Source organism: Microtus pennsylvanicus, chromosome 12, assembly GCF_037038515.1.
Source record: "Microtus pennsylvanicus isolate mMicPen1 chromosome 12, mMicPen1.hap1, whole genome shotgun sequence".
Lineage (NCBI taxonomy): Eukaryota > Metazoa > Chordata > Mammalia > Rodentia > Cricetidae > Microtus > Microtus pennsylvanicus.
Window position 1 is genome coordinate 577,718 of NC_134590.1, and position 22,116 is coordinate 599,833.

Genomic DNA, 22,116 nt, shown 5'->3' on the forward strand with positions numbered 1-22,116 from the left:
CCACCTAAGGGTGGGCCTATCAAATGGGCCTAGCAGTTTCTTTATTGCTTAAACAATGAAATCAACAGATTGATATATGACACTCCCCCATCAAATAATACATAAAAGGAACAGATGAAAAGAAATAATCAAACTCTGGGCTCAAGTCAATAAAATAGAAAAAAAAGTAATGAAACAAAGTTGGCTCCTTAAAAAAAAAAAATCAAAAGATTTACAAACCCAAATTAAGTAAAAGGCCGAGAGAGAAGATCCAAATGAATATAATTAGATATGAAAAGTGGAACAAAAGACACCAAGAAAATGCAGAGAATTATAAGGATATACTTTAAAAATCTGTACTCAACCAAATTGGAAAATTTAAAAGAAATGGATAATTTTCTCAATTAATACCATCTACTAAAGTTAACTCAAGATCAGATAAGCAAATTAAACAGACCTATAACCCCTAGTGAAATAGAAGCAATCATTAAGTTTCCCAAAAAAAGAAGAAAAAAAACCCCACCACCAACAACAACCCAGGGCCAAATGGTTTTAGCACAGAATTCTACCAGACTTTCAAGGAAGAATTAATGCACTACTCCTCAAATTACTCCATAAAATAGTAACAGAAGGAACAAATCTACTTCCTCGAAGAACATGTAAAATTTATAAATAAACTACTTGTAACCCAAATTCGAGAACTTATCAAAAGGATCATGTACCATGATCAAGTAGGCCTCATCCCAAAGATGCAGGGATGGTTCAGTGCAAAACCACACGATTATCTCATTAGATGCAGAAAAGGCTTTAGACAAAATCCAACACCCTTTCATGTAAAAGTCCTGTGGAGATCAGGGATACAAGGGACATACCTCAACCCAACAGAGGCGATTTACAACAAGTTCACAGCCAACACCAACCTAAACAGAGTGAAACTCAAAACATTTCCAACTAAAATCAGAACAAAACAAGGTTATCCACTCTCTCCATATCTATTCAATACAGTACCAGAAGTCTTAGCTAGAAAAGTAAAACAAATGAAAGAGATTAAGGGGTTACAAACAGGAAGAAGTCAAAGTATTTTTATCTGCAGATGATACCACTGAATACATAACTGACCTTAAAAATGCTTCCTGAAAACTCCTACACTTTCAACAAAGTAGCAGGATACACAATTAACAAACAAAATTCAGTGATCACAGCATACAGAGATCTTCACGTACTTGGCTACATACTTATAAAATTCTATTGCAAATGCTTATAAAGATCTCAGCATTTTATCTTGAGGTGTTGCTGTTTCCCAAAACTAACACAGCCTACTGATTACAGGAAGACAGTGGAGAATCTAGAACTAAGAACAGACATGTGGCAAATGGGGATGACGCTGAGAAAGGGTCCTGGGCACAAGATAAACTCACCTTCCTGGAGGCCTGGTACCAGCTTGTAAACAATGTCCTGCATGGTTCTGTCATGACTGCAAAAGAGAACAGGCGGTGGGTAATTTACATTACATCTTCTATTTAACAACTTTCTAAAAGTTACCTAGGACTTGAACTGAGGCATCATTTACTTTAGGTTTCAGCTACCTGGAATGAGGTCACCCTGGGGACAGTGCCTCCACCTTGCTGGACAAAGGGCTAAGCTCAACTTTCTGGACACGGGCAAACATGAAGGTGCAGAGCTACTTTATCTATAGTAGTTTGCTTTTTTTTTTAAGCATAAAATATAATGATGTCAAGTAATTTCTTTTCTTGAATAAAGTGATAGAGAATTTCTTAATTTTCAAAGCCATTTTAACCTCCAATCCTTATTGTATAAGCCTATATGAATCCAGTAACTGGCCAATGATTACACTCCAACAAATGCACAGGAATCTAGCCAATCTGGGCTCCGCTCAGTGGCTACCCACGGGCAAGTTCTAGTGCAACTGTAGCCACCTCAATGCTGTGGACCAGCACTCACTGCACGAACCAACTTCTTGTGCTTTGGAGGCTCTTGGCTATGAGGCCCAACTGTATAATGAAAGGTTACACAGAGCTCCAAACCTCCTTTACACTACCTAGACCAGGATGCACGCACTCAGGTACAAATTTAGACTTTGTAGATTGGGTTTTGCCAACTTGGCACAAAGTGGAGTCACCTGGGAAGAGAGAACCTCAATTGAGGAGTTCCTCCCACCAAACGGGGCCTGTGGGCAGGGCGGGGTCTTAATTAGTGATTGATATAGGAGAGCCCAGCCTACTGTGTGAATGTCACTCCTGAGCAGGTGGTCCAAGACTGTACGGGAAGGCAGGTTGAGCAGGCCGTGGAGAATAAGCCAACAAGCCCTGATTCTCACAGGAACAGGGATGAATTGTTACCTACAAGAATAAGCTAAATAATTCCTGGGTTGGCTTTGGTTAGTGCTTTATCACAGCAACAGAGACACAAACTAAGACAGGACCCTCCATCATTTGATGCCCTTAACATCTTTACTACACCATGGAGCTTCTGCTAGAGCTCACAGATCACAACCATGCTGAGTGGGGCAAGTTGGAAACAGCATAGACTACTTTTTGGATGGAAGGTTCTCAAAATGGAGCTGTTTCTTAAAGTGAGCATGCTCACACTCCAGGTTCACAGCGGCATTTTCAACTCTCTCTGCAAAGGTCTCTACCCTGCTGTTCCTGGTTACACATCTTTCCCCCCTAAATCTTGAAACGTAAATGCTGAAGCCAAGAAAACCCCTTCGACCTAACACCATAGGGCCCACAAGCTTCCTCCCATTCCCCTGTAAGTGGGGACAGGTGAAACCGAATCACGGGCAGAGGATGGCAGCAGCACAAGCATCATCCTAGACAGTTTCAGACGGAACCCAGACATTGCCAGTGAGAGAGGCACTAAGAGCGGGGGATACAGCTCAATTGGTAGAACGCTTACCTTGCATTTACAAAGCTCTGGGTTTGATCCCTAGCACTGTATAATGGAGTATAGTAGAATATACTAATAAACTCAGTTCTTGGGAGGTAGAAGCAGGAGGGTCAGAAGTTCAAGGCTACATAAAACCCTGTGTCAATTAAGCCAGAGAGAGAGAGAGAACCTCTTAGAGGTCAAGGGTTTATGGCAGGCAATAGCTGCTACCTAGCTCATACTGTGAGTCACAACACTCAAGCCTAGATACCTCCCTGCTCCTTTACTTATCCAACCAACACCTGGTCCACTGCTGGGCTCCTGCCCCGTATCTCTTTTTTGTTTGCATGACAATCTAAGCTTCCATGAGAGACCTGCCCATGATAGCTCTTTAGTGTTCTGCCTCCCACAGCAAACTCCAGCAACCCTCAAGAGGGCAGCAGTGTCCCCCCAGCCTCCATTCCTGTCAGCAGTAGTTCAAGTGGGGAACCTGTCTCTGAGCGCTACAGAACTGCACCCCAGAGAGAGAGAGATAGCGAGAGAGGGAGCAGGTGACGCGGCCTGTACCATTACATGAGGACAACAAAAGCAGAACAGAGCCTGCGACAGGTGGCATCCCAAGGAAGTCCAACAGCGAGTAGACGTATGGGAAGGCACCAGCTGAGGGATAACTATGGCAGTGAGTGAGATGTGCCTAGAGCCACCGCAGTGACAAAACCAAAAACCTATCACTATACAGGGTTTGGTCCTGTACAGGACAGGAACTTGGTTCAAGAGTCAATGGGAATTTGGACAGAAGTTCCTTAAATCAGATGTCCCCCACCCACTCCACATGAGACACTGGAAAGGACTCAGGACAATAATTAACACCAAGAACTGCTAGACATTTCCATACGTCCACCACACAGGACACACAGACCAGGAGGCCTTCTCCAGAGATTCTAAGAAGAGATGACATGGCAATGAAGTTAGGTACACAGAAAACAACTCTCATCTCAGGGTGGTGATGTAGGAGGGTCACCTGTCTATCTGTTGCTTTTATTTGTTAATTAATAAAGAAACTGCTTGGCCTGATAGGTCAGAACATAGGTGGGTGGAATAGACAGAACAGAATGCTGGGAAGAAGGGAAGTGAGGTCAGATGCCATGGAGTCAGCTGCCAGGTCAGACATGCTGAATCTTTCCCGATAAGCCTCCACCTCATGGTGCTATACAGATTATTAGAAATGGGTTAATCAAGATGTGAGAATTAGCCGGTAATAGGTAAGAACTAATGGGCCAGGCAGTGTTTAAATGAATAAAATTTGTGTGTTGTTATTTCGGGTGTTAAGCCAGCCGGGCGGGACGAAAAGCAGGCCTGCTCGCTTTTACTACAGGGTGGGATAGAAACAGGGGCATCAGTAGTGCTGTCTGGACATCTGGAGGCTTCCAAGGTCAGACAACTCAACTGCTACTGCTCCAACTGTAATGTGACTGTGAGCTATGACTGTGACATGCTGTTCACCTCTTCCTTTCAGTTCATCTCCTGATTCCCTCCTGCCAAATGTATCTGTGACTTAATTTCCTCCAGAGTGACCTCTGAAATTAGAAATTTTACTTATAGACTCTTGTTTCTTGGCACAAGTTCTAGCCCAGGGGCAAGTTACTACTCTAATGAAAGACAGGTCTGGGGTCTCTTCTACTTCAAACTGTTAGTGTAAGAAAACTTATAAGATTCCAATTGTTTGCATGGTCCCTCCAGGACAGGTGCTACTAGATACTGGTATGGCTCTGTCACCTGCAATGTAGTATCTGGGGGCCAAGAACAAGGTGGCCACCACCATACAGATGTATGGACATCATGGCCAGGGAGCACCAGCCCACGTTGTTACTCACCCAATATACTGTAGCGGGTGGCTCTGATGGATCACGATCCTGCAAGTGGGGCAGGTATTATTCTCCTCCAGATATTTCACCAGGCAGCTCCTGCAAACTATCCAAAGGGAGAGGATGACAGCGACCCAGAAGACAGGCGCTAGCTGGTGCCACGCACAGCCAACTCCAAGGGGGCTAAGAAGGTACTTGCATAAGTAACTTCCTCTACATAGCTCCTGACTTCTGAAGAGAATCTGCCTTTGGGCTGCACTGCGTGGGTACCACCTGTTATACGCCCTGGCCTAGGAACCAACTAGAAACACCAAGGAATGGTTGCCTAAGCCACTATGTGGCAAGATCATGAAAATATAACTAATATTTAAAAATTTGCAGTTTGGTCTAAAATATGACAAAAGTGTCTTTTATAGCAAAACTATGTAAAATTCAGTGAAACTGCCTAACACAAATTGTACCACCAATTTCTAACAATACAATTAATCTTAGCCTAAAATTCTTTAAAAGTAGAAAACATTTTCAAAACAGAAAATGAACAAGACGGAGGTCATACGTGTTGGTCACTATTCTGTGCAGCAGTCATGTCTCTAGGTGATCCACATAGGATATCCACCTTCCAGAGAGACAAAAAAATTAAAACAAAACAAAACTTAAGGGAGGCTGGAGAAATGGCTCAGTGGTTAGGAGCACTTGGTGCTCTTGCAGAAGACCTAGGTTCAGTTTCTAGCATCCACATGGTGAACTGTCTGCAACTCAAGTTCCATAGGATCCAATGCCTTCTCTCTCTGCTAGCACTGCAAGCATGTAGCTCACATACAAACACACAGGCTAAACACTCATAGACATAAAAATTAAAAAATAATTAAAATAACAATAATAAAAAAACCCTATCCTGCACACAACCAGGCCTGACAAGCAGAATGAGTAACAGGCAACAGGCACCATCCTAACCCTTGAAATTCCACAGGTGCTCAACTATTACAACACAGATACCTCCCTGCTAGAAGAGACTGTCATGTCACCAGTGGCCAACCTGGCGGCTTTCCTTTGTTCAGCTTTCCCGACAGAAGCTTCCCTCAGGGAGTTACCCACAGCATTACTAGTTCAAGGTAAGTTTTCCAACCACCCCTCGAGATCTCTGTTCTTCCTGGCCCTGGCGCCCTGTGCCAGGCTAAGGTTCTAAGGAATGTGCTGGAGATCAGAAGAACTGGCTGTACTCACATGTGTGCAAACACTCAGTCACTGTAGTTGCATCAATGAGGTAGCCGCTGCACAGGCGGCAAGTGATGTGGGCATTTATGTCCCAGAGTTTAATCTTCCTGGTCAACATCTTTGGCTTCTGTAAGAGAAAGACACTGAAGTCACTGTGATGACGAATGTAGGTTTCAACCTGACTATATCTGGAATTTACTAAAACTCAAGTAGCTGAATATACCTATGAGGAACTTTTTTCTTAATTAGAGTAGGAAGACCCATTTTTCTTTTGAGGTGGGAAGATCCATTTTTAATCTAGGCCAAGAAAGGACATGGAAGAAGGAAGCTTGTTCTCTGTTTGCCTGGTCTTGTTAGCAAGTCCATCCCTTCACTGGCACTGGAGCCCACTTCTTTGGGATTCTAGTGCATATCGAAGACCAGTTAAGATACCCAACATCATGGACTGAAAAACTACTGAATTCTTGGACTTTCTACTGGAAGATAGCCATTGTTAAGAGTAGCTAGATCACAGTCTGTCTGACTAATACACCAGGTATCTCTTTCCATTCCAGCTTGCCTTTCCTCTACTCATAGACACAGCAAGTGTAGGAGCCCATCCCATCCTTTCTCTTGGACATTTCTTCTCATCTGATCCATTGAATAATGACCCACCTTAGGCCTCAGTGGTAAGTGGAGTCTGAAAATGGAAGTCAGAAAGTGCCACTAGCCACTATACTATCTAGCAGAAAGACAGAGTCTACCAGAAGGTGGTGGTGCCAGCGTGCCTTTAATCCCAGTACTAGGGAGGCGGAGGCAGGCAGGTCTCTGTGAGTTCAAGGTCAGCCTGGTATACAAAGCTAATTCCAGGACAGGCTCCATAGCTACAGAGAAACCTTGTCTTGAAAAACAAAACAAAACAGAAAAAGGCTAGATTAGGTCCTATGGATCCAACTTAATCACCAGCCACTTTGATCTAGATCTGTCATATGGCTTTTCAACATCACAGCTGGTATCTAGGTACAAACCCACCTCGGGAATTTAGCTATCCTCACCCTTGTACTTTTTATGAGAGGGAATTCTCCCATACCAAGTCATCACTTAGACCCTGCTGAGCTCCAGACTCACCAACTGCCCCTTAGCATAGTGCGACCATCTCAATGCCTTTAGACTCAGCACTGAGCATGGCATTTCAGCCCAGTCCATCTGGATCATTTCTAGTTGTGCTCCTCTCCTAGGCAGCTGACTGATCAATACTACATACCTACCCCACCCTGAACTAATGGTACTCCAGAGAGCCAGCATGCACAGAGTATAAGAAGAGCCAAACTCCTCACTCCTCACCTCCTCTGGATGTCTGTGAGTCCTTCCTCACCCGGTGGCATGGAGGCTTCAGGCCACCAAGTGGATGTGGTGATCCCTCCTTACTCTGAGTTCTGGCGGGCTTCTGCACCTTCCTTCTGTCCCTTGTTCCTTTTCCATTTTCTAGCACAAAAACAGCACTGTTAATTCCAAGCACACTCATGCCAGTCCTGCACACAATCCCACACTAAACTCTACTACATCTCAGCTACGCCCTACATATTAAACCATGGGACAGGGCATACTGGAAATACTGGGAGACAATCAAGAACCACAAATAACTCCAGAGACATTGCTAGAGACCAAACTTCAAGGAAATATGAGGTGGTCACCATATTGAGCCACAGACAGTCAGAAAGGAAAATCAGCTTCAGCTGTGCTTACCTGTGAATGATAGCCTGGAATCGGGGCTACATCGTGAAGTCTGTGGAGAAGCAGAGACGATGTCACCATGAGAGGATCTTCTCTCGCCCTCTACCTTCTAGCAATTCTCAAGTACCATTTCCTTAAACATGTCTGCTCATTTACTTGCTTTAAGTGAGAATGATGGTAAAAAAGGTGGCTCTGCTGTGAGGGGTCACCTCTAGAGTTCCTGAGCTGCGCCCAATCCAGAGCAGATATACACTACTTGCTTTGGGGCCCAAGAGGCAGGGTATCTGTGGAAGCTCCATGTGACAGTGGACTTCGGGGGTGACCTGAGAAACTGCAGGAGGGCAATGAGCAGCACTTTGTTGTTCACTTCACTTGAAGCCTGCGATTCTCACATGCTCACACCCAGACTAAGTCACTGTCACCCACTCACTGAATGTGCCCTGGGCCCAGGTGGGCATCATACCATGGGTAGGTTCAGTGAGCTGCGGCCAGTGAGCCAGGTATTCATATCAGGGTATGAAGATGGGCAGCTAGAGAAATTCTGGTAGAGTAGTCTGAGGCCTCCCAAGAATCTGCAGGCAGTCTGCTTCTTGACTGCGGTGCTTTGAAGGCTCCTGGGAGCCTGGCTGTGACTTTCCATATAGGAACAGGCATTGCTGGTGAAGAGCTTGGAAAGGGGCCTGAAATCTTCACTGGAACAGTCCCAGAGCTCCAGGTATTGGTAGTTTACGGACTGATTGCATAGAACCTGGAGACGGTGTACCCTAACATGTCCTGGAACGAACTTACTCTTAAGTGCAACTCAGATAACCTCACCTCTAAAAATTTTCCAGAACTTCACGTTTTTAAAGCTTTTATTTATGTGCACATGCAAGCGTGTGTGTGTGTCTGTGTGTGTTTATGTCAGTCTGTCTGCCTGCGGGAATGTATGTAATGTGTATATGGGTGTCTTGCAGAGGCCAGAAGAGGGAATTGGATCCCCTGAAGCTGAAGTTACAGGCTGTTATGAACTGTTTGTTATGTGTACTAAGAAGGGAACGTGGGTCCTCAGGGAGAACAAGTATACATTCTTTGCCACTAGGCCTTCTCTCCAGCCTCAGAACTACATTTGTTTATTAACTAATCAACCCAGGAAGCTTGTACAAAAGGAATAACAGAGTGAGTGTGTCCTATCAGGTAAATCAAGGGAGGAAGCATGGAGAAGAAGAGGTGGAGCCAGCTCAAGGCCAGGCCTGTCTTAAACTAGCCCCTGCCTAGTATGGAGGTCACTGACCATATAAAATGCTGTCCCTTGAAACTTGGCAGCTCCTGTAACAAAAGAACCAGAGTGTGGCATTAGGGTTCCACTATGTAGCCTTGGCTGGCCTAAAATTCCCTATAGACCCCAGGCTGACCTCAAAGTTACAATGATTCTCTTGCTTCAGCCTCTCAAGTGTTGGCCTTATAAGTATAAACCACTAAAACACAGCTTTCTAATTGTACTTAACTCCAGTGCTGGGATTATTAAAGGTGTGTGCCACCACTTCTGGCTTACATGGTTTTTGTTTGTTTGTTTTGAGACAGGGTTTCTTTGTAGCTTTAGAGGCTGTCCAGGAACTAGCTCTTGCTGACCAGGCTGACCCTGAACTCACAGAGATCCACCTGCCTCTGCCTCCCCCCAGTGCTGGGATTAAAGGTGGGCACCACCACTACACAGCACATATAATTTTTTTAAATGAAGTTTGTGGGAAATGGATAAATTCCCAGCAGGGGTGGTGGTGGCAGTAAAAACCTGAATTGAGAGTAGTGAGGGAAACTCAAAATATTCTCTATTCTAAGAGCTGAATGTTTTTCATGGGTCGCTGGTCAGAGGTGGAACACACCTTTAATCCCAGCATTTGGGAGGCAAAGACAGGTGGATCTCTGAATTCAAGATCAACCTGGTCTATAGAGCGAGTTCCAGGGCAATCAGGTCTACGAGGAGAAACCTGGTTTCAAAAACCCAAAAGATAAAAATAAATAGATACAATAAAATAAAACTCTGGGTCTGTGAGTCTACTGAGAGCAAATCATCCTTTCAGGCGTAAAAGTATCTGGGGCCAAAACATGCATTTGTCTATCTTGTACAAGGTTCTGAGTTCAGATTCCAGTACCATGCACAGTTAAAGAACAGATCTCTAACTCACTTTAATTTTTAAAAATAATTTTATGTGCATTGGTGTTTTGCCTGCATTCATTTCTGTGTGAGGGTGCAGAATCTCCTAGAACTGGAGTTACAGTTGTGAGCTGCCATGTAGGTACTGGAAATTGAACCCAGGATCTCTGGAAGAGCAGACAGTGAGTGCTCTTAACTACTAAGCTATTTCTCCAGCCCCACTAATTCACTTAAACTACTAGCCACACATCAAACTCTAGCAAGGCGAGATTTGGAAGAAAACTAACAGACCTACCTTACCCTAAGCAGAGCACTGGCCACCCTCATCTGTCATTCTATAAGGGTAGAGTCGTCCAGGACCAAGTTAGATGTATCCCAGGAATATAGGTAAGCAACAATACAAGGAAAAACATCACTTGTGACAAAAGGTAACAGTAGACTAACATGTGATCCTCCCAACAGACACGTAAAAATTATTTTATAAAGCACCCACTCATTATTTTTATAAATCCTAAAAGATGGTAAGGAAATACTTTTAACCCCATTGAAGGAGACACTAACACAATTATTCAACAACTCAGATGTGAACAACTACAATTCCACGCACGAAGTCTAGTCGGAGGTGACTGGAATGCCCACCAGCTAGGGCCCCACACAGCAGCTGTTCCTCGGCAGTCAGGAAAGGGTGCTCCCAGCCACGCAGGGCTCCATGTAGAAGAAAGTTGCCCACAAAGAACACATCACTGCCAGCAAGGGTGGCCCACGGGTCTCAGAAAGGCCTTGAGTCCCTTCTACACAATAAACTAAAGAAAAGAGTATCTTAAGATTTAAAACCAATGACGGACATACTCCTAGTGGTGGGGTGAAACCAGATCACACTCACCCGCAACCCCTCACGGAAATGCTAACACAGTATGTGGTGCCATATTCAGATGCTGAGTATTTATTACCTTTACAATTCAAGATTAAGATATGTGGCTCTATTATGAACTGAGACACACATATCTATAACATATTAGAACTACAATAGGGACCATGGCTTAGCAAACTCAGGTCCTCAGGATGGAGAGGTGTTGCTGCACTTACTGTCAAAGGGCCAGCCATGCCAAAGTACTATTTGGTGTTTAGAGAGAAACTCTGTCCATTTCTACTCTAAATGATGAAAAGAGATTCACCAAAAAACCAAAAAATTCAAATTAAGTGGATTTCAGCTGATCAACTTTATTACTAAACTGGGACTCACAAAACGAGAGCTGGTGAGTAGCAGGCCATGGTACCAAGTACCATGTGTGTGCAGCGCTGAGGAAAAGGCTGGCACTCTGTGGTAAAAGCAATACACACAATGCCAAACTTTTACCAGTATTTATCAGTACCCCTACCATACCATGTGGCCAGGTGGCCAGCCTGGGGTCCTCTCCAGGCCTTCTAAGAATCACCTATTTTGGTTTCTTGCTACACTGCACATCATCACCTGCGTGATCAAAAAACAACATGCATGTCAACACAGCAAGCTATAACAGCAGTGGGGTAGAAACTACCATGCAGGCAGGCAAGCAGGTTGGTTACTGTCTTCATCTACTGCAGGATTCTTATGTGTGTTGTATTCCCTGCTATGGCAGGCCTGGGCCCAGGACACTTCTTCCCCTTCTGCACACTGCCTAACTTTAGGGTCCACCCAGCAGCCTCCCCAAGGATGGGGTTCACATGCCCTAACTTTAGTCAACACCTAGACAGAATCTCAGTTTATCCCAGTTCTCTGATATCTAAAAATATGAATGATAACTAAAGCCGGGAAATATGGCCCATAAGATATTATGTTCTACACATAATAGTGCCTGCTGCCAAGCTGACAACCCGAGTTCAATCCCTGGGACCCACATGGTGGGAAGAAAGAACCAACTTCCACAAGTTGTCTTCACAAGGCCACAAAGGTCACCCAAAGTAAATAAACAAAAATATAGCTTTAAAATGTTTTTAAAACTAGAAAATAAAACTTCTCTTAATACTGGTTCTAGGTAATGTAATAGAAACTCCTGGTCATGCAACCCAGGTGTTCCATACATAGCTCTAGAAGATAGGACACCCATTAAATCAAGTTGGCAAGATGCCATCCTTGTCCTGGGAATGTAGTTCAGTTGGTGATTGCCTGCCTAACATGAACAAGACCCTGGATTCAATCCCAAGCACCCATACAGAGTCAGGCATGGTGAGACATGTCTGTAATCCCAGCACTTGGGAGATGTTGGCAGGAAGATCAGAAGCTCAAAGTCATCCTTAGCTATATGAGTTTGAGGCCACTATGGGTTACATAAGACCCTGATGAAAAGAAAAGAAAAAAGAGGAAAGGAAAGAAGAGAAAAGAATGATATTGTCCTCGTTAAAATCAGTAACATAAGCCCACTCTCCTGTGGGTACGATCTAGATAGAGACACCATCAGACCTATGTCTTAGGCACCACGGATCTAATCAGATTTCAAGTTGGTCCCCAAACAGTCCAGGCCCAATACATTAAACTAAAAGAATAGTTTTTAACAATTAAAAAAACAAAACAAAAACAGATCTCTTCCAAATAAGCCACTTACAAACTTTCAGCTGTTGACAAGCGTCTTCCCGATCTCATTCCAAAGACGACCTCTTTCTGCTCTATGACCTGTCCTTCTGTGCTAACCCCTTCTGTGGCCGTCAGCTGTTATCACTGGTATAGCTCCCATATCTAAGACCACTTGCCTGCCTCCCTTGCCACCTCAGTCTCTTCCAGCACGTCCTGACATCTGTGGGAGTCTTACAGAGGTCCTCCCATGGTTAACAAATGGAACATTATCATCAATAGGATACTGCCAGCCATTGGTAGGTGGGTGTTTCCTACAGATTAGAACTTTCCCAGAATAAGCAGTTTTGTGCTGAGCTTGGACACTGTACCCTCCCAGGCATCCAGTTATGTGCCCTTCAATTAGTGCTGAAATTGTGACTTTCTATGATCTGGTTCTCCACCCGGCCAAAAGTGCTTATGCTATCAGTCTCCAGGGACAACCAGTGGCCTTGGGGGTAAGCATGATCTCCAATGTGTCTCCAAAGACTGATGCTGAGACAAAAGCCTGTCCAGATCTATGACCTCACCAAAATGCCTTGTCTTTGGCTGTGTTGTGGCATTTCACCTTCCAAAACCAGCCAACAGGGGAACAAGTCAGGTGGTCATGGGTGGCTGATAAGTGTCACAAAGCAGAAATATTCCAACCTGGACTGTCTTACTCCAAAGTCTACCACTCTGAGGATGTCAGGAGGGTGCATAGCAACACAGCACCAGACTTCCCTGAGTTGTCGGGATGGAAATCAACCTAGCACCAGAACCCAGGGATCTGTTCAGGAAAGACCAGAGGGACATTCCTCTGACAACAAGGCCAACTGTAAAATCCTGGAAGTAACTATTTGTGGGACCTGCTAAGCCCCCTACCCTGCAGGGGGTTGTGGGATGGGAGCCAGGTTGGCTTTAAGCAGACCTCCTCCTCATTTCCTGCAAGAGGTGGCATACCATCTGAAGTTGCTCTTTAATACTTCAGTGACAGGAAAGTGGTGTTTAATGAAAGATAAAGATATTATCAAACAGAAAACTGTGTCCTGCAGGTGGGCATGAGGGTTCCACCCTAGACTGTGGGCTGCTGTCACAAAACACCCTTCAGTGGGGGCTGGAGAAATGGCTCAGAGGTTAAGAGCACTGGCTGCTCTTCCAGAGGTCCTGAGTTCAATTCCCAGCAACCACATGGTAGCTCACAACCATCTGTAATGAGATCTGGTGCCCTTTTCTGGCCTGCAGGCATACATTCAGGCAGAATACTGCATACACAATAAATAGATAAATCTAGAAAAATTACATAAAAATACTACAATGAAAGGCTTGTGAGCATCCTAAGTTTATTTCTCAGCACTGGCAGCTGGGTCACAGCAGACTGTGGCTTATTCAGACCCAATCACCATGCCAAGTCCTTTGACGCAGAAAGGATGGAAGAGCTCTCAGGGTTTTTGATAAGGCATGTATTCTGTCTTTGAGGACAGAATTTCCCACAAAGTTCATTTCTCCTGCTGTCATCTTTGAGTTACAACTTCAACCTAAAAAAGCGGGAGGAATGAAAACAACATTGGGGTCACAGTAGATGGCCACTGATCATAGCTCTTGCATTTTTGTTCCACGAGTTTGTTTGTTTGTTTGAGTTTTGTTATTGTTTGCTCTGGTAAGAACTTAGATTAAAAAAAACAAAAACGAGTGGTGGCGGTGAGATGGCTCAGGGGGTACAGGTATTTGCCACCAAGTCTGAGGACCTAAGTTCAATTCCTGGAACCCACATAAAAACGGCAGAATCCAGAAGCTATCTTCTGACACGCATATGTGCTCAGGGTTTCTGCACTCAGAAACATAAACTCACACAATAATTATAAAATTTTAAAAAAACGTAAAAGTCCTTGAAGTAAGGGCAGTTATGGTATGCATGCTTTGACCCCCCCATTGCTAGTTGGTAGAGCACATCCTGAGGACTTTAGCAACCAAGCTGACGCATACCCTCAGCACAAAGCCACAAAAGCCACTGGCTACAATGTGCTTTAGGCTAGAGTATGTTGAACCAGGAGACAGAGAAAGTCACTACAAACTCCTCATGTGACCCAGAGGCCTCCATTAGGCCTTACAATAGCCACAGGTCCTAGTAAGACCCACTGTACCACAAACATCAGGAATCCCACACAGGACCCAGGAAGCTTCTGTAGGCAGAGGACCCCATGAGATCCAGTTAACCTCCATTCTTGAGGTCCAACTAACACCACAGAGTCTGTTCAATACAACACACAGCCAACGACAGGCCGAGGGAGACAGCATCTCCAGCAAGTGCTGCTCCTCTCGGGGAGTCTGCTCCATCAGCAGGTCATCCACAACAAAAGGGGGTTAAACTTATGCCACCCTTATCCTTTCGGCTTTTGTACCTTTAATTCTGTAAGAAGGTATGTGGCAGAGAAAAGTGCTTTCTTATTTTTAAAGGCTTCATCTATCTTTGTGATTGACTGATAATTTTTGAAACAGGGTTACACTATGTTGCCCAGACCTGTCTCCAACTTCTGAGCGCAAATGATCCTCTTGTTTCAGTCTCACGAGTAGTAGCAAGGATTACAGACACCTATTACCATGTCCAGCTAAATTTGATGATAATCAACTCACAGAACTAAGCAACAGTTCTAGCTTTTAAAGCATGGTGTGCGGCATTCTTGCAGTACGAACCGTATGATTGTGAGGGTAACAACAGACAACAGGAAGCTGACCTTCAACCTCAATGTATTTCTAAATAAAGAAAAGTTACATCTTTAACTTTAAATCCGATTCTGAATATCAAACAAACAAGGCAGCAAACAATAAATTTGGCCATTAAAGAATAACAACACAGACCCAAACAAACCTTGTTTTAAAGCACAAATAAACCCCCAATAATTCTAGTTAATGACCTTGTGAACTAGAGTCGGAACCTCCCAAAGTCCAGAAATGACAGGGAGGTGACCATCAGGGGCAAGAGCATCTAGAGTGACTTCCGGTAAGTACCCTGAGCCACCTCCAGGTCTACTCACAAGACCTGGGCTGGAGAGAGGGGGCTCCGGTCTACAGGACATCTCTGAGCATAATATTCCCCAAAGGGACAAATAACCCAACCTTTTCAGAATGTCACATCTTCCACGCTATTTTGAAAAAACCACTTATAACAAAGTGCATGAGGTCCAATGTACCAGGAAAGACACTTATGTTTAAGATGGTTAAGAAAAACTAGAAGGTTGGTTTATAATTTATTTCAGAATAGCATGGCAAGATTCTGGAAATCACTCACCCAGAGGGTAGATACTATTCTCCTACACCCCACTCTGTTCATAGGGGTCTGTTTGCCAGAACATTCCAAATGGTAAGTTAACCACCGGGAACGTTTTCGGTTTGTAACAGATGCCTCTTAAATAGAATACATACATGTATCACAAGCATCTGAACTTTTACAGTGATATCAGACATACGTTACTTAGAGGCCTCATTCTAACACACCACTCTACACACAACTCTTTCTGTTTCTGAGAGAGCATCTTACTATAAGCCTGAACTGGCCTGGAATTAACTACTGTAACTCAGGTTTGCCTTAAACTCAGACTCACTGCAATCCTGTTTCGGCTCCCAAGTGATGGGATTATAGGTGTGAGTCACCAAGTCTGGAGCTTCCAGAGGCTGCCTTGCTCTGTCATTGGCCTCTTCTCCATTGTCCTTTGAGATGCCCCTGGAGAAGACCTGGGTCTCCAGCTGGCAGTGTAGGAGGGAGCTGGACTGGGATACTCCCTGTGGAACGCCCAGAGGAGGCCAAGTACCCTGACTACAGGCTTATGAAACTTGACCAGAAGCATGGTTAAGCCTGGGCTCTCGACCTTCTGCTGGAACCAATTTTGGCTCAGGGCACTACATTGTACAGCAACATATGTTTAAAAGTCCAAGCATGGGAAGATGAAGAGCAAACAAATTCTCATTCTTTTCTAAAAGTTCATACAGCCAATTACTATAAAGGGCACAACCAAAGAACAAACCAGACGCAAGCTCTGAGTCCAAGGGTCCCAACTGCAGGGACGCTTGGCAAACACATCCTTCCACTCTGGGCCATTCAGGAGCATGCTCAGTTGGCACTTAGTTCTAAGGCACCTAAACTTGTTTTTTTCCTGATGAGTCAAAAAGCAAAGCCGCTCAAAATGAAAGATGGAATCAACCATCAAGCATTTCTTGGAAATCTAAATAGCCCAGAGTCTAGACACCCTATAACCAGCACTTTTAAATGCAGTCTGACCAAAGAGCTTCCACGGGGAACACACCCGTTGTTGACCACCCCAGGTCTGTGTGGGAGTTAGGCCACTCCAGAATCCGCTAGCCATTTCATCCCCAAACACACCAGGTTCCCAGTGCACATCTCGGTACTTGTGCTAGTCAAAAGCAGCACACTATGACCTCTTAATGTCTCGCACAGCCGCAAAAAACACATTTCACTTTTCCACAAACACTGTGTTCTCCATGGCAGACTGGGAATATTTCAGAGAAACAAAACCTCTTCCCAAGGCCCTCTTAATGCTTTCCTTTTGGGGGGTGAAACAGAGAGTGTGGATGCTGGGGGCTCATCAATGCAAGAGCCCCCCTCAATTCTCTGCCCATTCACCTCACCTTCCTATCTACTGGAGTGCCTCCAGCCCACGGGTATACCTCTGCCTCTGTACACACCCTCATGACCTTCTGGGGAAAGAGAAGGGGGAGTGAGACAAGACTAGCGAAAGGCACAATCCTGTAGTAGCTGAGGACAGCAGGGGAGGCAGCTTGGAGGCTGGGACGACTTGGAGCAGCAAGTACAGGTCGTGATAACCCTGAGTCCTTGGAGCTAGGAAGAACTCCAACTTTGCCTTGTAACTATACTAAGACCCTCACCCTTGAGGGTGCTCGGGGACTTGTTAAGCACTTCACAGAAAGGGTCCCGGTGTGGGCTGGATAGATCTGGGAAACTCCTGGGCCCCCAATGCCTAGTGATCTTTACAGCAGATATTAGGGTCTGTATGCCTGGAGGCCCAGGCCTCCCTGCCTTGAAGTTCCATCTATTATCCCTGTACTTCCTCATGGTTCAGCCCCAAGGCTTTTGCCCTAAAGCGACCCACCTTTGGTTCCAATTGTTCTGAAGCCCTCCTCACAGTTTACCCTCGGGGCCCCAAACTACTCTAAGGATCTTCACAGGAGTCCAGATTCTTCTGGGCCAGCCTTGGTTTCCCAGCTCTCGACAACTGATTTGTCCCTGGGTCCTGACCTTCCTATAGCCTTGCCCCAGAGTACTGGCCCTCCGCGGGGTGGTCTCAGGGTCTTAACCCTCCTCTGTAATCTATCTTGAATTGGACCCTCTCAGTGATTCTGGCATTTTCTAGGTCCTGTCGGGTCCTGAGATCCAGTCTTCCTCAATGACCTTTCCTAGACTCTTGTCAGGTCTCTAGTACAGACCCTCTTCCCCCACCCCCAGTGAGCAATCCAGGATCGGGTCTCCACCTCTTCAGAGGTCCCAGCTCTATGAGGAATCTGCCCAGTACCAGTATTTCTGGCCTAGTCTGGGTCCTGTCTAGTCTGAGGTTCTGGTATCCCTGGATCCAGCCTGGTCCAGACTCATGTTCTTCCGGGGTCCTGTTCTCTGGAATCCTGCCTGGTGCCTGTTCCAGCCCGTCTGGGATCCTTGTCTTCCCTAGGTCCTGTTCTCTCGGGGTCCAGTCTGCTCAGAATCCAGCCTGGCTGTGTGTTCTCCCTGATCTACGATTCTGCCCACCCCTGGTCCAGCCTGATCAAGGAAGGGTCCAGCCTGGTGCTGGCTCTTGTCTTCCCAGGGTTCTGCCTGGTCCCGGTTCCTGTCCTCCCAGGGTCCAGGTTGTTCAGGGATTCAGAATGGCCCAGGGTGCTCCCCTCCCAGGGTCCAGACCTCCCAAGTCCCGGCCTTCTGGCAGGCTTTTAGGGTCCCGCCTCCCGGGTTTGCCGAGGGCGCTGGGCTCGCAGCCTTCTGCGGACCATGGGCCGAGGCCGCGGCCTGAGGAGCGGGCGCGCGGGCCAGGCCGGGCGGGGCGGGCTCACTGACCTGCGTCTCGGGCGGCGGGCGAGCGGGCGCACGCGGGGGCTCGCCGGGAGGGGGAGGGGGCGTCGCTCCCTCTGGGTCCCCCCCAAGAGGAGGAGAAAAAAGCCGTGCGGAGTTTAAAACAAAGAGGCGGAAATGCCCGAACCCAGCCGAGTGAGGAGTCGGGGGCGCCGCGCTTAGAGCATGCGCAGTCTGCGGCTCAGCTCCCACCTCGCGAGCCGGAGGGGGCGGGGCCTTTGGAAGGCGGGGCCTACAGGGGTGGGGTCCAGGCGGGGCCAGCGGGCGCAGGCGCGTGCTGGCCGCGCTTGACTCAGGAAGCTGGTGCGACAAGCCAGGCGGGGTGGAGCTCAGGGGCGTGGCCGCAGGGGAAGAGGTGGGTCAGAAGGCGTGGTCAGAGCCGACAACCTGAAGAAACTTCGTCTGCAGGACGCTTCTGACTGGCTACTATCTGGGTTGGAAACTAAACCAGAGCACCCGGACAACAGGTTTTCTCCTGTGCAAGCCTTCTTCTTACATTCCTGTCCTGGCTAGGAATTATCCAGGTGCGCCGAACACTGTGGACACAGAGAGAGACCCTTCTGCTCGACTTTCGGACAGTGGAAACCTACAACTCATTCATTTGTGCACTGTGCGTAGTGATCAGTGGTCACTGTAACTGGGAGAGAACAGAAAAGAAAGTTTTTTGTTTTTTAAGTCAAGGTTTATCTTTGTAGCCTTGGCTGTCCTGGAACTCACTTTGTAGAACAGGCTGGCCTTGAACTCAGAGATTCACCTGCCTCTGCCTCCTGAGTGCAGGATTAAAGGCTACGTGTCTCCACTGGAAGGTTGTTCTTGGGGAACAAAGCAGTTGTGGCAGCGGTATGCTAAACAGGCAATGGGACAAGGAAGGAGTTCCAGGGGGGACCTGCCGGTATGGGGAAGGGGAGGTCGTGCTTTGAAAGGAATCCAGTAAGCGCATGTGTACAGTGAGGACGAAAGGGTCACGTGGATGGTCCCTCAGAGGGGAAGGCTCCCTGAGAACAAAGCAGCTATGCTCTACAGAAACCTGACTGCCCTTTGCAATCACAGAGAGGTTATTGATGAGGAAAGAGAGTTGAGAGATAGTCCTAGAGTAACGGAAGATATGATCTTGGTATTAGAAATAGCAACGAGGTACTGTTGAGCACCCCGTAAACAGCCCTGGGATTAGAGCGCAGGTCCCAGGAATCCATCTAATTTGACAGACCACAGAACTGCCTGTCTGCAAGAGGACTTTTCATGCCTTAAGTAAGACCATATCCAGATGTTGTTCTAGGTCCAAGGTAGAGACCTTGTTTCTGTGTCTAGCCATCAGGGATGTCTCAGGAAACTCTAGCTTTACATACCCTCTGGTCTTTCTTGAAGGTTGTTGCTCACTTTAGGTCCCCACTTTCTGGCACTGTAGGCTTCCTTTAGCCATCAGCTGACCCATCAGAATTCAGCTCCCATCCTCACCCTGTATCCCTAGTTAGTGAATAGCTTCCAACTAGTCTCCTTGCGTCCGTCCTTGCTCCCTGATCCATTTTCGGCACAAAATAGTGACTTTTATAAAGCACTAGTTGAGACATGTTTCCTGCTCAAAGCTTCCCTGAGGTTTTACCCAGAGCATAAACCAACGGACTAGGGTATCCTGGAGGCTTGAAGAGATCTAAAATCATGTAACTGTCTTATTTAGTACTATACTAAGTTCACAGGTACTTGTATGTGTTCTGGTTCCGCCAAGCAAATGACAAAACATGAAATTATGGCACTCAGTTTGGTGATAAGAGGAGGGAACACTTCCCTCCTTACTTCAGTCTTCGCCAGCTTCTCTGGAGTATTCGGTTCATCCTCTGCGATGAGTTACCTCTTTGATAGTCTCCTCATCACCTACAAACTCCCAGTAAGGCTGCTGGGAGAACAGAATGAACTGAGCCCATACTTATTTTTTTTTAATGTTCTGAAAGATTTTTTTATTTTGTGTATATGGGTGTTTTCCTGCATGTATGTCTGTGCACCACATGTGTGCAGTACCCCTGGAGACAAAAATAGAGTATTGGATCCCCTAAGACTGGAGTTACAGACAGTTGTTAGCTCCCATGTGGAAATCAAATCCAGATCCTCTGGAAGAGCAGCTAGTGCTTTTAACTGCTGAGCCATCTCTCCAACCCCAAGACTCCATACATCTATGCAAGTTCTCTCTTAACCCTGGCAGGCTTTGCCTTGCTTTCCAACAAATGCTTGACCTAGGGCTCCAGAACATCGTGAGACTAAATCCAAGGTCTGTTAACACCTCCGTAAGCCCTGCAGTATTCGACTTTGCTATATTCTCCTTCAGGAGCCATCTCTTGCCCCTAGCTATCCTGAGAGGATCCCATAGCACCTGAGTAGAGTATGCTAGGCAGCAGAATTGCACAGAGGAAAAGTAAAACTCATCCTGGATCCTGGATGCTGTCTTTTGGCTAGTTACTACTCCCTTGAGACGCTGTAAAACTCATCCTGGATCCTGGATACCATTTTTTGGCTAGTTCCTATTCCCTTGGGACGCTGTTCTTGTCACTCACAAATTCTGTGGCTCTCCTTGATGTCACTAGGCACCTGCACCTCAAGGCCCCAGTGGAGTTGTTTCACCTACAGTGACTGAAGGCATGTGAAATGTAGGCACTGCTCTAGCCCTGACTGCAAAATGGGTATGAGCATACAAAGGGTTGTGTGAGCCTTCCACCAAAGCAACTAAGTCAAACATCAATGTACAGACATGTCAGATAATCATATCTTGGGCCCAGAGAAAGAAGGAATAGTCAGGTGAGCCTTGGGGAAGCCAATATGCCCAGATAAGAGCTGTGGATCTGCACAGTGCTTCAAAGCCCTCAGCTGAGCATTGCTAGTCCTTCACGGAACTGCTAGAGCTAGGAAGAAAAGGGGGAAGGAGAGAGGAGAGGGACCTGGGAGTCCACCAAGCAGGCATCACTGTGTTCCCACTAGTCACGAAGTCCTGGTGGTCTAGGGGCATTCAGATGGGCTTTCAGCAGTGGGATAATCTAAAAGACTGCTCTGTCCAGCCTGATAAAGGCAGGAGGCCTGAAGGGGACTGAAGATCTTGGTAACTCGGCCTTGTCTGTGATATTGCTATGATAAAACACCATGACCCAATGGCACAGACGTATTTACTACGGTGTTGCACATGGTGAAAACTCACAGGGAAAGGGTGTGATATCCACATCTAGTTGGCACCGGTGGCCAGAGACACAAAGGAGAGTTTGACCCTAGGGAAGAAATCAGTCTCTCAAAGGACACCTAGAAACAACATTGGAGGGCTGAGTAGTGTACCTACCCATAAGCAGTTTCTGACCTATGTTCCTGATGCTAGGGTGGGAGGAAAACCAGAAGTTGGGCAGGAGAACAGACACTGTGAGGCCATATAACAACATGTGTTGCCAAAAGAATGGCCATAGACTATCATCAGGAAGAGCAGAAGCAGTTAATCAAAGCAGATCTGGCATATTCAAAAATTGGATGCATAAAACCCAGTAATACAGCATCACAGGATTCTTGAAGAATTTTTAAAATAATGGGTGACAACTGGATATTTGTCTTCCCTTCAACATGAACTATACCTAAAGATAACCACATACTAGAAGGTCATGCCTCCTCCTTATAATAATCCAGTAGGTAATCAAAT

The 22,116-nt window shown here is 46.1% G+C and overlaps 1 protein-coding gene across 5 annotated transcripts in view; it reads right to left on the minus strand.

Moving 5' to 3' along the window:
* Pcgf3 (polycomb group ring finger 3) overlaps nucleotides 1-18,638 on the minus strand; it is a 48,747-nt gene extending 30,109 nt beyond the window's left edge. The window contains exons 1-7 of one of the 5 annotated variants that reach the window (XM_075944475.1): nucleotides 18,441-18,638; nucleotides 10,096-10,130; nucleotides 7,674-7,713; nucleotides 7,272-7,412; nucleotides 5,958-6,075; nucleotides 4,743-4,839; nucleotides 1,398-1,453 (exon numbers count right to left, since the gene is read on the minus strand). In XM_075944475.1, coding sequence (XP_075800590.1) covers nucleotides 1,398-1,453; nucleotides 4,743-4,839; nucleotides 5,958-6,066 — 262 coding nt within the window. In that variant the 5' untranslated portion in view covers nucleotides 6,067-6,075; nucleotides 7,272-7,412; nucleotides 7,674-7,713; nucleotides 10,096-10,130; nucleotides 18,441-18,638. Of the gene's footprint in view, nucleotides 1-1,397; nucleotides 1,454-4,742; nucleotides 4,840-5,957; nucleotides 6,076-7,271; nucleotides 7,413-7,673; nucleotides 7,714-8,934; nucleotides 8,965-10,090; nucleotides 10,131-18,440 lie in introns of those variants that run through there. The other 4 variants (XM_075944474.1, XM_075944477.1, XM_075944473.1 and 1 more) reach the window with 4 other exon arrangements.
* Nucleotides 18,639-22,116: the final 3,478 nt, after the last annotated feature.